At 64.5% G+C, this 18,409-nt stretch overlaps 5 protein-coding genes and 2 non-coding genes across 9 annotated transcripts; 4 read left to right on the top strand and 3 right to left on the bottom strand.

Annotated features, from left to right (window-relative positions):
- Positions 1–43: 43 nt before the first annotated feature.
- LOC121151773 (40S ribosomal protein S2-like) lies at positions 44–1,693 on the bottom strand. The gene is made up of 7 exons (XM_040973567.1): positions 1,638–1,693; positions 1,305–1,484; positions 1,133–1,222; positions 952–1,059; positions 420–753; positions 250–341; positions 44–162 (listed from the first exon to the last, which is right to left on the bottom strand). Exons 1-7 carry the CDS (start codon positions 1,683–1,685, stop codon positions 82–84), a joined length of 933 nt encoding a protein of 310 aa, XP_040829501.1. The 5' UTR covers positions 1,686–1,693; the 3' UTR covers positions 44–81.
- On the bottom strand, positions 803–932 carry LOC121152100. The gene has a single exon (XR_005883231.1). It is a non-coding gene; the product is annotated as a small nucleolar RNA SNORA64/SNORA10 family (small nucleolar RNA).
- Positions 1,694–1,934: 241 nt separating the features above from the next.
- LOC121152109 lies at positions 1,935–2,059 on the top strand. The gene has a single exon (XR_005883239.1). It is a non-coding gene; the product is annotated as a small nucleolar RNA ACA64 (small nucleolar RNA).
- Positions 2,060–3,040: 981 nt separating this feature from the next.
- Positions 3,041–4,880, top strand: LOC121151902 (RING finger protein 151-like). The gene is made up of 4 exons (XM_040973754.1): positions 3,041–3,158; positions 3,667–3,856; positions 3,963–4,059; positions 4,413–4,880. The coding sequence occupies exons 1-4, from the start codon at positions 3,041–3,043 to the stop codon at positions 4,878–4,880; spliced, it is 873 nt and encodes a 290-aa protein (XP_040829688.1).
- Positions 4,881–5,975: 1,095 nt separating this feature from the next.
- On the top strand, positions 5,976–11,711 carry LOC121152061 (transducin beta-like protein 3). Its single transcript, XM_040973985.1, has 22 exons — positions 5,976–6,123; positions 7,175–7,226; positions 7,330–7,425; positions 7,697–7,744; positions 7,844–7,985; positions 8,067–8,151; positions 8,241–8,411; positions 8,492–8,567; positions 8,646–8,739; positions 8,821–9,002; positions 9,086–9,227; positions 9,307–9,365; positions 9,454–9,557; positions 9,669–9,816; positions 9,905–10,135; positions 10,220–10,290; positions 10,414–10,570; positions 10,657–10,715; positions 10,809–10,912; positions 10,993–11,064; positions 11,349–11,507; positions 11,583–11,711. The coding sequence occupies exons 1-22, from the start codon at positions 6,083–6,085 to the stop codon at positions 11,699–11,701; spliced, it is 2,412 nt and encodes an 803-aa protein (XP_040829919.1). The 5' UTR covers positions 5,976–6,082; the 3' UTR covers positions 11,702–11,711.
- A 141-nt stretch (positions 11,712–11,852) lies between these two features.
- On the bottom strand, positions 11,853–13,636 carry LOC121151900 (NADPH oxidase organizer 1-like). The gene is made up of 8 exons (XM_040973753.1): positions 13,571–13,636; positions 13,415–13,495; positions 13,195–13,270; positions 12,935–13,112; positions 12,623–12,807; positions 12,419–12,532; positions 12,198–12,315; positions 11,853–12,120 (listed from the first exon to the last, which is right to left on the bottom strand). Exons 1-8 carry the CDS (start codon positions 13,634–13,636, stop codon positions 11,853–11,855), a joined length of 1,086 nt encoding a protein of 361 aa, XP_040829687.1.
- Positions 13,637–15,774: 2,138 nt separating this feature from the next.
- On the top strand, positions 15,775–18,409 carry LOC121152060 (FAD-linked sulfhydryl oxidase ALR-like). 3 transcript variants are annotated; one of them, XM_040973983.1, is made up of 3 exons: positions 15,775–16,085; positions 16,353–16,528; positions 17,792–18,409. In XM_040973983.1, the coding sequence occupies exons 1-3, from the start codon at positions 15,852–15,854 to the stop codon at positions 17,952–17,954; spliced, it is 573 nt and encodes a 190-aa protein (XP_040829917.1). In that variant the 5' UTR covers positions 15,775–15,851; the 3' UTR covers positions 17,955–18,409. The 3 variants fall into 3 exon arrangements, with proteins under 3 accessions (XP_040829917.1, XP_040829918.1, XP_040829916.1); XM_040973984.1 differs by having other exon boundaries at positions 16,332–16,528; positions 17,797–18,409; XM_040973982.1 differs by having other exon boundaries at positions 16,332–16,528.

The following is an 18,409-nucleotide window of genomic DNA, read 5'->3' as shown; positions in this document are numbered from 1 at the left end:
GGCCTCCGTTTGACTCACTGACACGACACACACACAGAATGACTCTCAGTTCAAATTGCTTTATTTTCTCTGTGTACAAAATTAGGTGGTAGCCACAGCGGGAGCCTGGGTCCTCTGCACGGACACACGGGTGTGCGTCTTTACCAGGTGGTCCGTGAATTCCTGCCGGGAGAAGCAAACGGGATGTTAGCCCTGTGGGCACAGGGTGCAGCCCAAAACCCAGCTCCCTGTGGTGGGCAGTGTGGGCACCTGGTATGGAGACTTGGTGAACACCGTCTCCTTCCAGAGGTCGGGAGTCAGGTAGCTGTAAGTCTTGGAGATGGCATCAAAGGTGGCCTTGGCTGGAAGAGTGACACGAGGAAGGTGGGTGGCCCGCCCCGAGTGGCTTCATCTCCCGGCCCACCCCGAGTCCCACCTACCGAAGTTGCCGAGGGTGGCGGTGCACCCGCGGGCCGAGGTGTAGCAGTCGTCAATACCAGCCATCATGAGCAACTTCTTGGGCACAGGTGCCGACACGATGCCAGTGCCACGGGGCGCAGGGATGAGGCGCACCAGCACGGAACCGCAGCGCCCCGTCACCTTGCAGGGCACCGTGTGGGGCTTGCCGATCTTGTTGCCCCAGTAGCCTCGGCGCACCGGCACGATGGACAGCTTGGCCAGGATGATGGCGCCCCGGATGGCCGTGGCCACCTCCTTGGAGCACTTGACGCCCAGGCCCACGTGGCCATTGTAGTCTCCGATGGCGACGAAGGCCTGCAAGAGCGTGTGTCAGGCGGGGGGCCCTCGCAGCACCCCGCCCAGGGTCTGTCGCGCCCCCAGGTCGGGAGGGGCCACGGCGGGGCCGGTCCAGGTCCCGGGGGGCGCCTTGCTCTCTCTCCCCTTAACGAAGGCCGTACGGGGAAGGCGGTGCGGCCGTGCAGAGCTGGGAGAGCCCGGCGCGCGGGCGGGTACCTTGAAGCGGGTGCGCTGGCCGGCGCGCGTCTGCTTCTGCACCGGCATGATCTTGAGCACCTCGTCCTTGAGGGACGCGCCCAGGAAGAAGTCGATGATCTCAGACTCCTAGGGCAGAAGGGGGTGGTCACGGCGCGGCCTCCCTCGGCACGGCGCCTCCCTCGCCGCGCGGCCCCCGTACCTTGATGGGCAGCGAGAACAGGTAGATCTCCTCCAGGGACTTGATCTTCATGTCCTTCACCAGGCGGCCCAGTTTGGTGACGGGGATCCACTAGAGAGCGAGCGAGCGTGGTCGGCGCGCGGAGCCAGGCCCTCGGGTCCCGCCGTCCGCCCCGCGCCCCGCGCCCACCTACCTCCTTGTCCTCGGCCTTGCCGCCGCGCGCTCCCCGGCCCCGGCCGCGCCCACGTCCCCGGCCGCGCCCGCGACCGCGCAGCCCGCTGCCGAAGCCGCCGCGGAAGCCGCCTCGGCCTCCCATGCCGGGGCCCCCCGGGCCTCCCGGGCCTCCTGCTGCACCGGCGTCATCCGCCATTTGCTGCGAAACACAAAGCGGCCGGCCCGTCAGGTGCGCGTCCGCCGCCCAGTGGACACCCGCAGCGGCCCTGGGCAGGCGGCGCGGGCGCGAGAGGCCGATGGCCGCCGACCGCCCCCGCCGCCCCGCGCGCAGACGCCCCGCGCGGACACTCACGTGTTCTCCCGGAGAAAAAGAAGACAGGCCGCAACCAGGCCGCAGCATTTATACCCCACCTAGCGTCGCGAGATCTCGGCTGCTCCTTGCTCCCGCCCCCGCTCGTCTCTGGCAGGCTGCGATTGGCTCCGCGTTCCCAGGCCCCGCCTCTCCGAGCCGCGCTCTGCGCGCGCCTGCGCGTTCCGTGCGCGCGTGGCCCGGGGACTTGAGGGAACGCCCGGGCGGGTATAAAGGCCGGCCGATCCCGCGGCTCCCTCTCCGGTCCGTCCAGGTACGTTCTTCTTCGCGGAGCCCGGCGCCTCCTGAAAGTCGCCCCGGCCGTGCCCGTGGCCGCGGGTGAGACCGGGCGCCGACAGCCACCGGGGCTTCAGCTCGCCCCCCGCTGCCTCGTGCGGGGGCGTGAAACCCAGGCCCCGACAGCGGCGGCCGCGCTGACCGCTTCCCGCGTGTCCCCGCAGGACGAAGCCGCCGGACCTGACAGCTGCGGACGGAGGGACGTCGGCGTGCGAGGACGCGTTCCTGTCGGTGACAAGAAAGCTAGCCACGCTGGGCCCAGCGCTGTGGCCTGGCAGCCAAAGTCCTCGCCTTGAACGCGCCGGGATCCCATACGGGCGCCGGTTCTAGTCCAGGTAGCTCCACTTCCCTCCCAGCTCCCTGCCTGTACCTGGGAAGTTGAGGACGGCCCAAAGCCTTGGGGCCCTGCACCCGCGTGGGAGACCTGGAGGAAGTTCCTGGCTCCTGGCTTCGGATCGGTGCAGCTCCGGCCATTGCGCTCACTTGGGGCGTGAGTCGACGGATGGAAGACCTTCCTAAAGAGGAAGTAAGGGTTCATGCTTTTGTTGCTTCTGTATGTTGCTTTGCAAGGTAAGATAAGAAACGAGGAAGGCCGCGGCAGCCCCGCGGGAAGGATGTCTGGGTTTGTTTCCCGACAAGCAAGTTCCTTATCCTGAGAAATGAGCCCAGAAAGTCCCGAGTTGGCGTCAGAGTAAGGCCGTAAAACCTAAGACCTGTCACAAAAATATGCTAAGCTTGTAGTATGTGCCTATAAGATGCCTGTACTCCCGGAGTTCGGGGCTTCTCTCCCCTGTTGGAGTAGGGGTCCGTTCGCGAACGCCAATAAAGTCCTCTTGCTTCTTGTAGCCTCTGACTTGGTTCTTGGGCGCTCGGGCGGCGACTCCCGGGGTCCGTGACCGTTGGGCACCTCCCTCAGCCCCCCGGGGCTTAACACTTCAATCTCTGTCTCCTCTGTATATCTGACTTTGCAATAAAAAAGTTGACCACCTTGCCTCTGCGTGTCCTGGTCTGGTCTCCCTCGCCGCCCCTGCCCAGTGCCCCTGGGGGCAGCGAGCAGGTGCTGCCGTCCGTTCAGCCTCGTGGGTCCTCACTGACCTCAGCACTGCGCGATGGAGTCCAGCAAACTGCATGGCTGGGCCCGGGAGGACCTCACGCTACCTGGCCGGGTCTGGTCCGGGCTGCCCTTTGCGTATGTAGCAACGCAGGCCAAGTCGGCCCTGCTGCTCGGTACCAGCCTCTGGCTAGCGAGCTGGACCAAGCCGCTGAAGGCCCTGCACAGTCCTACTGCCCAGCCCATCCCTGGGTGCTGTGGCCACGCGGTGGGGGGAACGGCGGCTTCAAGCCCGTCAACGCTGTGCACAAGGGTGTCACTCTGAGGGGCCAGTGGCCGTGCGGGGCCTCAACCTGGGGAAGCTGGCCTAGAGGCTTCGTCAAGTGCCACCTGGCCCAAGGTCTCATTGGGCTGTGAGCCACAACTGTGATTGGTCTGAGCCGGACAATGCCACTATGAGGTCAGCAGACCACAGCTTTGAAATACCTGCTCCCAGGCCTTGGCCCTCAGTGCAGCTGCCTACCCAGATCCAGTCATGGTGAGAGTCCCTCCTACCCCTGGCCAGGAACTTTCCTGTCCACTGCTGAGCACCCATGGGCGGTGGGTGCCCCTGTGACAGCATGGCCTGTCCAAGTGGCTCCTGGGCCACCCTCCCTTCCCCAAGCCTCGCCCTGCTGTGTGCAGAGCTGGGGGCCTGGGCCTTGACGATGCGGCCCCTGTCCTTGCAGAGTGGTGGGTACGACCTCAACCTCTTCACCAGCACTTTGGACTGCAGCTTCCTCTGCTCCGTGTGCCGTGGCGTATTCAGGAGGCCCGTGAGGCTGCCATGTGCCCACACCTTCTGCAAGAAGTGCATCCTCCAGTGGCTGGCCAGGTACCGCCAGCTCCTGGGGGCAGCCACTCCGGCATGAGCAGGGACCACCTGGGTGCTCCTTGCCCCTCCCCATCACCAGCACTTACCCTACTGCGCCTCCTTGCAGACAGAAGACCTGTCCATGCTGCAGGAAAGAGGTGAAAAGGAGAAAGCTGGTGCATGTGAACAAGCTGCGCAGAAGCATAGGCCGCCTGGAAGTGAAGGTAGCCGCCTGTGCCGCTTCCCGGGAGGGCAGCTCTGGACCCCAGGTCCCTGTGGCTCCTGCCACGCCGCCTGCTGGTCGCTCCTGCAAGAGGCCGTTCTAGGCTGCGAGCCTTTTCTGAGGATGAAGTCTCTGGGGGGCTGGCCATGGCTTCCCAGCTCCCAAGTGTTTACAGGGGACGGGAAATCCTGGTACGCACAAGTACTTGCTCACACGGATCATTCCCTTGGAACATCGACTTTCTGGTCCTCTGTTCTCCCTCTTCCACCTCTCCCTGTTTCCAGAGCAGGGTCAGACGGGGGGTTGGAGGGTGGTCCTGGCTGCACTCACACAGGTCTCTCCCCCGCTCCACAGTGCAAGAACGCCGAGGCTGGATGCCTGGTCACGTGCCCCCTGGCCCGTCGCAGGGAGCACCAGGACTCATGCCCGTTTGAGCTGACGGCTTGCCCCAACGAGGGGTGCACGGCACAGGTGCCACGGGGCGCCCTGGCTGACCATCAGCAGCACTGCCTGCAGAGTGCCCGCCAGCTCTGCCCGCTGGGGTGTGGGGCCACTGTGGGCCCAGGCGAGCGTGCAAGACACAACTGCTACCGCGAACTGCGTGATGCCTGGAGCGCACGCCAGGAACGCAGCCGGACCCTGCTGCTGCGCCTGCTGCAGCGCCTACGCCAGGTGCATCGCACCACCAGCCTCATCCGCCGGCAGCTGGCCCAGCTGGGCAACTTCCTGGAGGAGGACGAAATGCTGCTGGCCGGCACCTCCCAGGGTGCTGAGGCTACACCAGAAAGCAGGAGCGGGGCTCAGGGCCAAAGTACCTTATAAGTAGACGGGTAAATAAACCTGGTGCCCGGGCCTGGGCCACCTCACTACGTCTGTGCAAACTGGCTTGCTGTTTTGTCACACCTGTGTCCTTTGCTGACTTGGTCTCCCAAGCCCCTCAGCCCTCACCCACTGGGGCGCCTTGGCCCTTCTCCCTTGTCACTCAGCTGTCCCCTGGCCAGTCTTTCCTGCCAGTCTTTCCTGGTGCCATCACCCATCACACAACAGTCTCAGAACTCCTAGCATAAGCCACGTTGTCCTCAGCACAGCTGGCAGGTGCACGCATCCTGGCCCTGCTGCATGACAGAAGTGGTGTCATTTCGCAGGAACTACCTGAGGGGCCCACTGAGCTCCCCCTCCGTGCAGCCCTCCTAAGTGCCGGACACGTTCACCCTAGGAAGTGCTGGCCGTCCACGGTCAGAAGCAGGGGTCTAGGTGCCTTCAGTGGGCTCAGTGGTGGCTGTCAGGACACCTTTCCAACCACCAATGCCTCCCAGGCCTGGTGCTACAGCACTGGGACACGGCTGCTTGTAGTAGTCCATCTGCTGCCCACTGCACTGCAGACCAGCTCCAAGCTCACGCGCCTGGGAAAGCACAGAAGGATGGCCCAGCATCTGGGAAGCTGCTGGCTTTTGGCTTTGTCTTGGCCCAGCCACAGCTGTTCTTGCAATTTGGGAAATGACTAGCAGGTGGAAAATACTCGATTCTCTTGTATGCCTTTCAATTAAAAATACTACCCTTTGGGGTCTGCATTTGGGCTGGTGTAGACGCTGGGTTTCAGGGGTGCCTGAGTTTGACACGAGCTCTTCCTGACTTCAGCCTCTGGGACACACTGGGCAGCAACAGAGGGTGGCCCAAGGGGGGGGGGCGGGTCCTGCCACCTGTGCAGGATGAAGCTCCTGGCTTCCCAACCACTGGGAGTGAACCAGTGAGGCTGTTCTCAGAAATTCTCTCAAGTAAATAATAATTTAAAAAAAAAAGTTTTAAAATAAATCTTAAACAAATGGGCCAATCCAGGGAGTCAAACACACCAGACCGGAAATGCCCCTGCCAGCTTCCGCTTCCCGGCTGCCGCCCACATCAAAGATGGCGCCAGGGCTTGCTACTCCTGAGGTGATCTTGTCGCGGGCGGTGACGCCATCAGAAGGAGCCGGGAGTGCGGGTGGACTGGCTGCTTTCCCACGCGGCGGCGTGTCCCGCGGGAGATGGACGAGCCCGCGGCCGCAGTTGGCCGCTTCAAGGCCAAGTGAGTCCGGGGGAAGCGAGCTGGGGGTCGTGGGCGCCAGAGCCGGCCCATGCCGCCGGCGTGCAGGGTGCGGACACAGGCGATCCCGAGGAGGCAGGCGGAGGAGGGCCAGCCAGGGGCCTTGTCCAGCACTGACCTGGCTGCGCAGGGGCCCGGCGCCCACCAGCGTGCGAAGGAAGAGGGACGTAGTGTGGCCTCCGGGTTGGGAGGCGGAAGGGGCCGTCCAGGGCAGAGGGAGGGAGGTGCAGCGGCCAGGCTGGGGAACAAGGGGCGGTGTGTGGAAGTTGGGATTCCAGGCCTGGGTGCTGCCGCCCAGCACCTGGGGGGGAGAAAGCTGGTGGGTGCCTTCCTTGACTCCAGCCCACCTCTTACCTGTGAGACCCAGCGTCTGCTCTATTTCAACTTATTTAAAAGGTAGAATTATACAGAGTGCTCGGCCAGCGATGCTAGTCACGTGGACAGGGAGAGGTGTGGGGATGAAGCACCGGAGTCCAGTGATGGCAGAAGTCTCTGCGAAGTCGCCTTCTCTTCTCCTTTATGCTCTTCCCTCCAAATCCTTTAGCCGGTCCAGCCAGTCTAGCCTGTGCTTCTGCTGGAGCCACAAGCCCAGTTCCTGTCGTTGCTCAGCCTAACACGGCTATCAACTCCTTCGCCCACAAGAGAGATAGTCCATACGCTGGTTCATTTCCCAAATGGCCACAACAGCCAGTGTTGGGCCAGGCACGATCCAGGAGCCAGGAGCCTCTTCCGGGTCTCCCACGCGGGTGCAGGGTCCCAAGGCTTTGGGCCGTCCTCGACTGCTCTCCCGGGCCGCAAGCAGGGAGCTGGATGGGAAGTGGGGCTGCCGGGACTTGAAGTGGTGGCCATATGGGTGTCACAGGTGGAGGCTTAGTTTGCTACCCCACAGCACCAGCCCCTCACCTAAGGGCTCCCCATGCTGCCACCCAGGAGCTCCTCAAGGGGAGGGGCCTGTTGAGGTCACTCTGGGCAGCACTTGGTGTGCAGTAGGGCAGGGCAGAGATGACCCCCAGCTCCCCACTTCTCTTTCCAGCTATGCCGTCGAACGCAAGCTTGAGCCGTTCTACAAGGGCGGGAAGGCACAGGTGCATTCCTGGGGGGCAGGTGGGAGTGGGTGGTTGGGTCCCTGAGGTTGGGGGCGCTGGCCCACCCCCACAAACATTGGCTTGACTGAGGGTCTGTCCGCAGCTGGATGGGACTGGCCAGCACCTGTTCTGTGTGTGTGGCAGCCGAGTCAACATCCTGGATGTGGCCTCAGGGGCTGTGCTGCGGAGCCTGGAGCAGGTGAGGGCTGGAGGGATGGCAGCCCACTGCCACGCCCCCCGTGTGCCCAGGGACCAGGGCGGCTGGAAGGGCAGCCCACTGCCACGTCCCCCGTGTGCCCAGGGACTGGGGTGGCTGGAAGGGCAGCCCACTGCCACATCCCCCGTGTGCCCAGGGACCAGGGCGGCTGGAAGGGCAGCCCACTGCCACGTCCCCCGTGTGCCCAGGGACCGGGGCGGCTGGAAGGGCAGCCCACCTTCATGGCTCTCTGGGTCCCTCCTTCCCGAACTAGGAGGACCAAGAGGACATTACTGCCTTCGACCTCAGCCCCGACAGTGAGGTAGGCCAGGGCAGGGCAGAGGTGGGCTCCGGCTTCTCTCTCCCTTGGAGTGGACACGTCCTGCCCCCCACTTGCCCCCACTAACTGCCGTCTCCCCAGGTGCTGGTGACAGCTAGCCGGGCACTGCTGCTGGCTCAGTGGGCCTGGCGGGAGGGCACGGTCACCCGCCTGTGGAAGGCCATACACACAGCCCCTGTGGCCACCATGGCCTTCGACCCAACCTCCACACTGCTAGCCACCGGTAGGTCCACCGCTGGGCCAGGGGCAGCTGGGGCGGGGGCTGTGGACACACTGGCTCCATCACCTGAGTGTGTTCCCACAGGTGGCTGCGATGGCGCGGTGCGTGTGTGGGACGTGGTGCGGCACTACGGGACACACCACCTCCGGGGCTCCCCTGGCGTCGTTCAGTGAGTGGGAGCTGGCGAGCAGGCAGGCCCCCGCGGGTAGAGGCCCCAGCCCCGCGGGCAGCACCACTCACTGCCCCTCCCGTCCACAGCCTGGTGGCCTTCCACCCAGACCCCGCTCGCCTGCTGCTCTTCTCCTCAGCGGCGGATTCTGCCATCCGCGTGTGGTCGCTGCATGACCGGTCCTGCCTCGCTGTGCTGGCTGCCCACTACAGCTCGGTGACCTCGCTGGCCTTCAGCAAGGATGGCCACACCATGCTCAGGTCGGCACCGGGCCGTGCGGGAGAGTGAAGCTGAGGGGGCGGTGGCAGCCCTGGAGCTGACGTAGTCGCTTCTCCCTCAGTTCTGGTCGGGACAAGATCTGCATCGTCTGGGACCTCCGGAACCACCAGGTTACAAGAACCGTGCCCGTGTTTGAGGTGGGGTACCTGTGGGTCAGAGGTGGGGGCCGGGGTCACAGGGTCACGGCTGCAGCCTTAGATGTGGCTTGTCCCCAGAGCGTGGAGGCTGCCGTGCTGCTCCCGGAGGAGCCAGCGCCAGACCTGGGTGTCACGTCTCCAGGCCTGCACTTCCTGACCGCTGGTGACCAAGGTACGTGGGCGGGGGCCGGGCGGGGCAGGGCCTGGGGGAGGCCCACAGCCGAGAGTCCTAGCCGCTTGTGTCCTGGGGCAGGTGCACTGCGCGTGTGGGAGGCGGCTTCTGGACAGTGTGTGCACACGCAGCCGCCGTGGCCGGGCCCCGGGCGGGAGCTGAGCCACTGCAGCCTGGCCCCCGCCGCTGGCCTGCTGCTGACCGTCACGACGGACCACAACTTGCTGCTTTACGATGTGCGTTCCCTGCAGCTGCGGAAGCAGGTGAGCGCGCTCTCCCAGCCGTGGGGTCTGGGTGGGCGCCTGGTCCTCCACTAACCCCGGCTGGGCCGTGTGCTGTTCCCCAGTTTGCTGGCTACAGCGAGGAGGTGCTAGATGTGCGGTTTCTCGGGCCTGAGGATTCCCACATTGTCGTGGCCTCCAACAGCTCCTGCCTCAAAGTGTTCGAGCTGCGGACGTCAGCCTGCCAGCTGCTGCCTGGCCACACAGGCAAGTGGGGCTCAGCTCTGTACTCCGCCACCCCCCCCTTCCTGTGACCAGCTTCTGACCACCCTCCCTGCTCCCCCAGACACTGTCCTGGCCCTGGACGTGTTCCGGAAGGGCTGGCTGTTTGCCAGCTGCGCCAAGGTGAGGTTCCTGAGATGTCTGGGGGGGTGGAGTCAAGGCCACACAGGCCCCTGATTCATTGTTCTCCCCACGCTCCTTCTGTGCCCAGGATCACAGTGTCCGCATCTGGAGGATGAACAAGGCTGGCCAGGTGTCCTGTGTGGCTCAGGGCTCTGGGCACACGCACAGTGTGGGTGCCATCTGTTGCTCCAGGTAGTGGGCCAGGGCTGCACCCCAGGGTGGTGCCCTCACTTGGGACAGAGTGCGGTCTGTGGCATGCCAGCGGCTCGGGCTCAGCCGCGTCCCTTCCCCGTCTGCTTGCAGGCTCAAGGAGTCCTTCCTGGTGACCGGCAGTCAGGACTGCACAGTGAAGCTGTGGCCACTGCCTGGGGCCCTGCTGGCCAAGGGTACAGCCCCGGGTGACGGGCCCACCCTCCTGCAAGCCCAGACCACCCAGCGTTGCCATGACAAGGTGGGTGACTGCACGCGGCCACCAGGCTGGGGGGTTTGGGGTGTGTCCCAGCCCCTGCTGCAGTGGGCTGAATTTGTTTCGTCACCAGGATATCAACAGTGTGGCTGTCGCTCCCAATGACAAGCTGATGGCTACGGGCTCACAGGATCGCACGGCCAAGCTCTGGGCCCTGCCACAGTGCCAGCTGCTGGGCGTGTTCGCCGGTCACCGGCGTGGCGTATGGTGTGTCCAGTTCTCGCCCATGGACCAGGTGCTGGCCACCGCCTCAGCTGACGGCACAGTCAAGCTCTGGTCGCTACAAGACTTCAGCTGCCTCAAGGTCCACAGGGACCCCTGCACCCCACCCCGCTGCACCCTGCCACCCCCACCCCACCCCTCCATCATCTTCTCCCTCACCCCACAGACATTCGAGGGGCATGACGCATCAGTGCTGAAGGTGGTCTTCGTGAGCCGTGGCACACAGCTGCTGTCGAGGTATGTGGGCTGGGCGGGCGGTGGGGGTCGGCCTTGGGGTCCCCTGCCCCCGGGGCAGACCCAGTGGCAGTGAGGGCAGTGGGCCTGGGCGTCAACTGCTCCCCACTCTGCATCCACACCCAGCGGCTCTGACGGGCTGGTGAAGCTGTGGACCATCAAGAACAACGAGTGCGTGCGGACACTGGATGCTCATGAGGACAAGATCTGGGGCCTGCACTGCAGCCGGCTGGATGACCGTGCGCTCACCGGTGCCAGTGACTCCTGCGTCATTGTCTGGAAGGTTCTGAGCCCGGGGCCGGGGTTGGTGGTGCTGCGGGAAGTCGGGGGGGGGGGACCTGGGCCCAGTCTGACCTGACCTGACCCCAGGATGTGACAGAGGCGGAGCAGGCAGAGGCACAGGCCAAGCACGAGGAGCAAGTGGTCAGGTAGGTCTCGGGCAAACCTAGGCTGGGTACAGGCTCTGCCCTCAGCCCCAGGGCCGTGTCCGAGGGACCCTGTCCTTCCTGTCCCCCCACCAGACAGCAGGAACTCGACAACCTGCTGCATGAAAGACGCTACCTCCGAGCGCTGGGCCTCGCCATCTCCCTGGACCGGCCCCACACAGTGCTGACAGTTGTCCAGGGTCAGTGCCCGTCCCGGGGATGGGCTGGGGCCTGCAGGTGGCTCAGGACCCTCAAGTTCCCTCCTTCTGCGCCCCCACAGCCATCCGGAAGGACCCTGAGGCTCGAGAGAAGCTGGAGGCCACGGTGCTCCGACTGCGCAGGGACCAGAAAGGTCTGGCTGCCAGGCTGGGAAGGTTGTGGGCAGCAACCCAGCAGATGGGATGACCGACCAGCCTGCTACCCATAGAGGCAGGGCGGCCCAGCAGGCAGGGGGACCGACCTGCCTGCCACCCATAGAGGCAGGGGGACCTGCTGCACTGCCCGCAAGGGGCCCTGGGTCCGGGCAGGGCAGCCCAGCAGGCAGGGGGACCAACCAGCCTCCTGCCCACAGGCCCTGCCTGGGTCAAGGCGGGGTCGCCCAGTAGGTGAGGGGACTGACCCGCCCCCTGCCCACAGAGGCCCTGCTGCGCTTCTGCGTCACGTGGAACACCAATTCGCGCCATTGCCATGAGGCCCAGGCTGTGCTGGGCGTACTCCTGCGGCACGAGGCCCCCCAGGAACTGCTAGCCTATGAGGGCGTGCGAGCCACCCTGGAGGCCCTGCTGCCCTACACTGGTGAGTGGGCATGCCTGGGTGGGGCAGCACATGGGCACACAGCCCACTAAACCCCACCTTCTCTGTACTCCCCAGAGCGGCACTTCCAGCGGCTCAGCCGGACGCTGCAGGCAGCCACCTTCCTGGATTTCCTGTGGCACAACATGAAGCTGTCCCCACTCCCTGCGGCCCCCCCAGCCCTCCCGAATACATAGTGAACGTGTGTGTCTGGCTCAGTCTGTGTGTCTGGGCACCCTCACGGGCGCAATGCCAGGGTCCTGTCATCCCTGGGACTTTATTGAGGGGGCGTGCGAAATCAGCCTACTGGTTTTGCCAGCTGGGGAGCCCCCACATCACCACCCCACCTCACACAGCTCCACACTCCTGGCGGGCCTGGCGCCCTGGATGGCAGCCCAGGGCCCTGCGAGTGATGGTGCAACAGCGGCTCTGGATTGTGCTGGGTGTCGGGCGAGCAGGCACGGTGGGTGGAATCACGTAGGCCTTGCTGTATTCCTGGGATCCGAGGGCTCCTGTTGCAGCCTCCCCACCGTGGAGCGCTGGCCCACTCAAGAGCACGCCCAGCGCTTCCTCCTTCAGCAACACTGCAGGCAAAAGGCCGGTCTGGCCGCCATACCTGTGGGGCAGGTGGGGCTTGGTTGCGGGGGTGCCCTGCCCCATGGGCTCAGCTGGATAAAGCCCCGCCCTGCGCACCTGCACAGCCACCATCCGCGGTCCGACTTCTCCAGCACACACACGCGCGCCCCTGCGGGAACCGACAGCTCATCCACGCGGCCACCCTCATATGCGCAGGTGGAAAAGAACCGGGACCCTGGCGGTGGGCATTTGGGAGTCACTGCTGGGTCTCGGGGTCCTCCACGTTGCCCAGCCCTCCCTCACTGCATAGTGTCCCCCTTGGTGGGGGGTGGACTCACCACTGTTCTCCAGCAACAGGTGGCCCTCCTGGCCCTGGCTGGGGGCCACCTCCTCCAGGTAGGGGGCCGGGAACCAGGCTGTCTGCTGGTCCTCATTTGCCACTAGCCACCAGCCTGTGCACAGGAGGCAGGTGTGGCTCAGACCCCCGACCCACTGGGACTGGCTCAGAAAGGCTGCTTCCCCAGCCAGGCTGGGACTCTAACCTGAGGGGTGTCGCAGCAGCACGTCCAGGCTCTCGTGGGCCTGTGTCTGGAAGGGCCTGCCCCGTGTGTCCTGGGTGTGGAAGGGCTGCAGACAGGGCAGCCTCTGCACCTCCAGGCTACGGATAGCAAGCTGGCCGGCAGAACGTGGCAGCACGGGCTCTTCAGGGGCCGGCAGTATGACCAGGCTGGGGAGGAAGCCAGAGCAGCGGAGCTAGGTAGGGCAGGTGGAGGGGCGCCCAGGAGTCCACCCAGCTGCTCTCTGCTCTTCCCTTTCTGGGGCCCCCTCTGGGAGCTGGGAGCTGTGGTAAGCACCTGCCAGGGGGCAGCGTGGGCTCCAGGTCCAGGGGTTGTGGTGCGAAGAAGCCCACGAGTGCTGGGCTCTGGGACACACGCTCCTCCGCGGCCAGCAGCTCCCGAATGTAGGTCTCCAGCAGCCGCAGGCGCGCCAGCCCGCGGCCTGTGCGTCCCCCTCTGGCTAACAGCGGAGCATCTGCAGGCACAGGACACGCTGTGAGCGCCCGCTGGGGGCTCCCTGAACCTCCCCACACCCACACAGGCTCGCTTGGCCTGACCAGCAAGCTTGGGCAGGACTCGGTCGGATCTCCGCAGCAGGCCCGCCTCCACCGGGAAGGTCTCCTTGAGGGACTTCTGAGAAAGAGAAGCCAGGTGTCTGTCTCCCGGAGCTGCTGGCCGCCAGGGCAACACTGCTCCCCGACCCTGCCAGGGAGTAACGGGGACCAGAAGCCCCAAGGTGGTGAGGGTGGGTCGCTCCTACACCCCGGGGTCACTCACTTTGAGCTGCTTGAACTCATTCCACCTTCTGTGCACTAAGGTGTCGCTGCCATCTGACCAGCACACAGAGAAGGCATATGTCTGCAGGGAGGAAGATAAAGGGTCTGGACAGGAGTCCACACTGCCCACCCCCAGGGCTGTCGGGCCCGTCAGTACCTGCAGCCTCTCCGTCTGCACCAGGGCTGCCCCGCGCACCGACACCGGGTGCCTGGGTTCGGGCATCGCTGGCTGGGATGTGTAGACAGTGGCTCCTGTCCTGGTGGCTCACTCCCCGGGCAGCCCAGCAGGAAGACGGAAGGGTGGAATTCCCCGCAGTCCCTGGGAAGCTGCCCCGCCCTGGGTTCTTGGCCGCCTGCAGGAGGGTGTTAGCACGGGGCGGAGGACGAGCTGCCTACCTGGCAGGTGTGCAAGGCTGTTCTGAGGGAGGCGCAGGAAGGAGTGGGGCCCTTCCAGGAGGGGAGGGCGATCCAAGAGCCCGCCTGTTGGTGCTGCTCACGGAAGAGGAAGTTGGTGTCAGTGACCCCAACTAAGGGGTCACTCCACAGTAGCTGGCCCTAGTAGGGGGCTCTGGACTGAGTGCCCGACTATGGTCAGGAGTGAGCTGGAAGCCCTGGAATGTCTGGGCAAAGGGCTCACCCAGGTGCCCACCTCGCTAGGGTATACCAGAGGTTCCTGCTTGTGTGGGGCCACCACTGGGTGTCACATTACCACCACCCCAGGCAGCGAGCGTCCCTCCAGGAAACTGCCTTGGCTGAGACAATAACCCATTGTGTCTGTCCCTGTAGTAACTTTTCCCTGGTCTGGGCTCAGGCAGCAGACACCTGCTTCCCAGGAGACACTGAGGGCCCAGCCAGCCTGGAGAGGCCCGGGACAAAAGCGGGGAAACACCAGGCTCAAGCCTGCATCCATTGTGCCTTTTTAAAAAGTATTTTTATTTGAGTTACGACAGAGGAAATGACACAGGGAGAAAGATCTTCTGTCCTCTGGTTCATTCCCCAAATGGCCGTGACAGCCAGAACTGGGTTGTTCCGAAGACGGGAGCCAAGCACTCCCACGTGAGTACCGGGGCCCAAGCACCTGGCCATCTTCCACTGTCTTGCCAGACCATAGGCCGGGAGCTGGATGGGACGTGGAGCAGCCAGGATTTGAACTGGTACCCACGAGGAATGCCAGCACCACAGATGGAAGCTTAACTTATGGATGCCATGGTACTGACCCCTGTATGCCTCTAACTTCTGTCTCTCTATGGGACAATTCCAACTGCTGTCCACTCCCATTTCCAAGCATCTTGCTAGCCGGTGAGACCCCCCCCCCCCGCAATCCGTTGCACAGCAAGGAGTCGGGGTCAGCTCTGGTTGGCACTGCTAGGACTGTGAGGCAACCCCTCACCACCCTATGCCACCATCCGCCAGTCCTGCCCCACTGTTCCCTTAAGATAACCCCAGCCTTTTCCTCTGTCTCCAGGGACTACCACACGGCTGTGCAGGGGTCCCCACCCCTGGGTGCCTTTTAGCAGACTACAGACGAGACTATCAGATAAGGGCAGTGGAGAAGCCATGATTGGTGCCCCTGCTCAGGGCCCCTGGTGCTTGGAACAGGACCTGGGCGAGTATCTGCGGGTGACCACGAACGTGGAGAAGGACCTGAGCTCCAGGAGGTGGCCTCGTGCCCACTATACTGACAGCTTTTGGAGCGGGCCAGAAGCCCTGAGGCTGCACCTGCCTCGAGGCCCAGGCGCAGGGAGGAACCGCTAGCAGGAGGGCGAGGGTTGCCAAGGAAAACTCTTGTGTGGTCACGCCGGGTCCCGCGCCCGTTGCCATGGCTCCGCGCAGCCAGCAATGGGTGCGCCCCTTGGCTGAGGACACAGAGCCCGGCCGCGGGCACGCGCAGAGCTCACAGCGGAGCGATGGGGGCGTCGCGGGCCGCCACACGGACTTCGACTCGGCCTCAGCCCGAGCCCACGGCGCGTCCGCGGCGCACCTTCCACAATACGCTGCTCTTCTACTGGCGAAAGCGGGAGCGCCGCCATGGACGACGCAAACCAAGCTCGGGCGCGGCCGCGAGGTCCCGGAGCGCCGGCGGTGCCCGAGCCCCCGGCCCCGCCCCGGCCCCCGGCCCGGCCCGGTCCCCCGGCCCGGCCCGGCCCGGCGGCCCCGCCTCGCCCAGCGCCGCGGCCTCTGGCTCCGCCTCGCCCGGGCCCGGGGCCTCGGCCGCCGGCCCCGCCTCCGCGCCGGACGCCGGCTCGGGCCCCGGGGGCAGCCCGGCCGCCAGCCCCGAGCCGGCTCCCTCCCCGAGCGCGGGCCCGCCCTCCGCGCCCGCGGCGCGCGCCCCCGGCTCCTGCGGCCGCGCGCTGGCGGCGGCGCGCGCGCTGGCCTGGAGGCCGAGCTGGCGGCCCCTCTGGCGGCCGACCTGGCCCGGCAGGCGCTGCGCGGCCAAGATGGCGGCGCCCGGCGAGCCGCGCCGCTCGTATCGCGGGAGCCTCTTCTCCTTCCTGCCGGGCGGCGCGCGCTCCGAGGCGATGGACGACCTGGTGACAGACGCGCGGGGCCGGGGCGCGGGGCGGCCAGCGCAGGCGGCGGCCGCGGAGCCTCAGGGCGGTGAGAGCGCCGGCCAGAAGCGACCCTGCCGGGCCTGCGTGGACTTCAAGACGTGGATGCGCTCGCAGCAGAAGGTATCCGGCCCCCAGTCCCCCGCGAGTGGGATGTCAGGGGCCCGGACCCTTGGGGGTTGGCTGTCCCCAAAGCTGGACCCCGGCCAGCCCCCTGGTCGTCCCGAGCTTTCTGCCTTTCAGCTGCCGGGGGTGGGGCGGCTGCAGGGTCCAGAGTTCGTAGGTCATCATCCTCGACCGAGGCGGAAATGGGGGTGTCTGTGTGTTTTGGGGAGCCTTAACTGATCCTTAGTTGGTCTACTTCTGCAGCGGGACACCAAGATTAGGGAGGATTGCCCGCCGGATCGGGAGGAGCTGGGTCGTCACAGCTGGGCAGTCCTGCACACCCTGGCCGCTTACTACCCCGACCTGCCCACTCCGGAACAGCAGCAAGACATGGCCCAGTTCATTCACTTGTTTTCCAAATTTTTCCCATGTGAGGAGTGTGCCGAAGACATAAGGAAGAGGTAAGGCATGTCCCCAAGCTGCCCAGTGCTCCTGCTGATGTCACGGAGGGGGGTGCCAAGTGCAGACCACCAGCCACCTCTCTGCTACTCCGGGTCCTGTCCTTGCTCCACCTTGCCTGACCTCTGAGCTGGATTACTGGTTTTATTACCAGCGCATTTATTTTGAAAGTGATTCACTCCCCTGATGGCCAGAGTTGCTGGCGCTGGGCCACATGGGCTACGTAAGCCCACACTCTGCCCTCTGCTGCTTTTCTCAGGCCTGTGTGTGTGTGAGGAGTTAGACTGAGCAGTGGGCAGTTAGGGCATTCTGGGTCCTCAAGTCATTTTTCCTCAAATATAAAGGGGTACTTTCCCCACAATGTTGTGGATTCACCAGAGCACGTCTCAGAGACGAGTGCATATTTTAACCCGCTTCCCCAAGAGACAAGGGCAACATTAACACATCAATTCCCCATCAGCCTGATTCTGTCTCCAGCCACTGCCAAGGCGGAGGGCTTGACTGGACCAAGGAAGGTGGCTAGTGACACCTTTCTGGCCTTTTGTCCCAGGGCCAGGTACCGTGGAAACCATGAGTTCTGTTTATGGAGAAACATCTTTGAGCTAAACCTTTAGAAGATGCTTTCCCCACCATTAATACGGGTCTCTCTTTTCCACTTTTCCTCCTGCCACTATGGCGGAGGGGAAGGGTCCACCTAGTATCCTGTTGCCCCTAGCAAGAATTGAGGTTGCTGCTGTACTCGGGGTCAAAAGTGGAACAGCCAAGATGGGATCCAGTGCCTGTGTAGGATTCCGGTTAAGTGGGCAACAGCTGACCGTGTTGTACCACAGCGCCGGCCACTGGGTCCCTGGTTTTAAGACCTGGGAACCCATTGCTTTTGCTCCCCAAGCAGCCTCTTCCTCCTGGAGAGAACAGGAGCTGCTCCCAGCCTGCCTACGGCAGGGTTGCTGTTGCTGTTGGAAGCCAGGACAGTTAGCAGGAGGGTGGAGCAGGTCTGCCAGTGCCCGCCCAGCTGTGCCCTGGGGCCAGGGACAGAGTGAGGCTTCCCTGTTGTTAAGAGGTCATAAAGTTGTGTGCTTGAATGCCTTGCCCAGGGCTCTCAGCAGGGGCTGCCACGCCCTGAAGCTTCAGGGTCACCGGGTCCTGGGAATTCCTGTCTGGGTGGAGCTCCCATCAGTGCCTTGCCCCTCCCCTGTGGGGAGCTGAGGAGTTGGGGAGCCTTGGGGCTTCGCCCCTCACACCTTCTGTTGTCCCCTCCCCTGTAGGATATGCAGGAACCAGCCAGACACCCGCACCCGAACCAGCTTCTCGCAGTGGCTGTGCCGCCTGCACAATGAGGTGAACCACAAGCTGGGCAAGCCAGAGTTTGACTGCTCACTCGTGGATGAACGCTGGCGTGATGGCTGGAAGGACGGCTCCTGCGGCTAGAGGCCAGCCGGTGGGCACCACGGCGTGGCCCAGCTGGAGAGGGCAGGGCGCTCATTAAAGTGCATCAGTGCTGCAGCCTGTCCTGTCTCGGTTGGGTGGTTCCAGGATGGCTCGCAGAAGCAGAGGTGTCCCCAGGTTCTTCAGCAGCCTTCTGAGCGGAGACCCAGGGGCTGCAGGTGAGGGGCCACAGGAAGCAGCCTGAGTTGTCTGGAGTGGCTGTGTCTACCTAGTATCCTGTTGCCCCTAGCAAGATGGGCTCGCTGGGCTCCCTGCTTCTTCCTCTCCCTGTGCAATGCCTGTGGCTCTGAGGAAAGCAGTGTGGGATCCTCTGTTAGCATTGGTCCGCGCGGGGAAGTCTCGGGTGGGGTTCTTCTCTGAGGGTTGCTGCCATGCTACCATCCCACCAGGTCGGATACCAGATTCAGTTTGGGACCAAAATAAAGTGCTGGAGAAGT

This window comes from Ochotona curzoniae, unplaced genomic scaffold (assembly GCF_017591425.1).
Source record: "Ochotona curzoniae isolate NIBS_2020 unplaced genomic scaffold, NIBS_Ocur_1.0 contig_2321, whole genome shotgun sequence".
NCBI lineage: Eukaryota > Metazoa > Chordata > Mammalia > Lagomorpha > Ochotonidae > Ochotona > Ochotona curzoniae.
The sequence above is the reverse complement of the archived record's forward strand: the minus strand, read 5'-3'. Positions and strand labels throughout refer to the sequence as shown.

Bases quoted from the DNA above. Each gene is read 5' to 3' on its own strand.
- LOC121151773 (XM_040973567.1), bottom strand. From the start codon at position 1,685: ATGCTGCGGCCTGGTTGCGGCCTGTCTTCTTTTTCTCCGGGAGAACAC. The intron at 1,060-1,132 runs GTACGGGGGCCG...CTTCTGCCCTAG, and splicing joins TGTTCTCGCTGCCCATCAAG to GAGTCTGAGATCATCGACTT. The intron at 163-249 runs GTGCCCACACTG...TTCTCCCGGCAG, and splicing joins TCACCAAGTCTCCATACCAG to GAATTCACGGACCACCTGGT.
- LOC121151902 (XM_040973754.1), top strand. From the start codon at position 3,041: ATGGAGTCCAGCAAACTGCATGGCTGGGCCCGGGAGGACCTCACGCTA. The intron at 3,159-3,666 runs GTACCAGCCTCT...TGCTGTGTGCAG, and splicing joins CAAGTCGGCCCTGCTGCTCG to AGCTGGGGGCCTGGGCCTTG. The intron at 3,857-3,962 runs GTACCGCCAGCT...GCCTCCTTGCAG, and splicing joins ATCCTCCAGTGGCTGGCCAG to ACAGAAGACCTGTCCATGCT.
- LOC121152061 (XM_040973985.1), top strand. From the start codon at position 6,083: ATGGACGAGCCCGCGGCCGCAGTTGGCCGCTTCAAGGCCAA. The intron at 8,740-8,820 runs GTACGTGGGCGG...GTCCTGGGGCAG, and splicing joins CCTGACCGCTGGTGACCAAG to GTGCACTGCGCGTGTGGGAG. The intron at 10,136-10,219 runs GTCCACAGGGAC...CTCACCCCACAG, and splicing joins AAGACTTCAGCTGCCTCAAG to ACATTCGAGGGGCATGACGC.
- LOC121151900 (XM_040973753.1), bottom strand. From the start codon at position 13,636: ATGCCCGAACCCAGGCACCCGGTGTCGGTGCGCGGGGCAGCCCTGGTG. The intron at 13,271-13,414 runs GTGAGTGACCCC...TCTCTTTCTCAG, and splicing joins ATGAGTTCAAGCAGCTCAAA to AAGTCCCTCAAGGAGACCTT. The intron at 13,113-13,194 runs GTCAGGCCAAGC...CTGTGCCTGCAG, and splicing joins AGTCCTGCCCAAGCTTGCTG to ATGCTCCGCTGTTAGCCAGA.
- LOC121152060 (XM_040973982.1), top strand. From the start codon at position 15,852: ATGGCGGCGCCCGGCGAGCCGCGCCGCTCGTATCGCGGGAGCCTCTTC. The intron at 16,086-16,331 runs GTATCCGGCCCC...CTACTTCTGCAG, and splicing joins GGATGCGCTCGCAGCAGAAG to CGGGACACCAAGATTAGGGA. The intron at 16,529-17,791 runs GTAAGGCATGTC...CCTCCCCTGTAG, and splicing joins GCCGAAGACATAAGGAAGAG to GATATGCAGGAACCAGCCAG.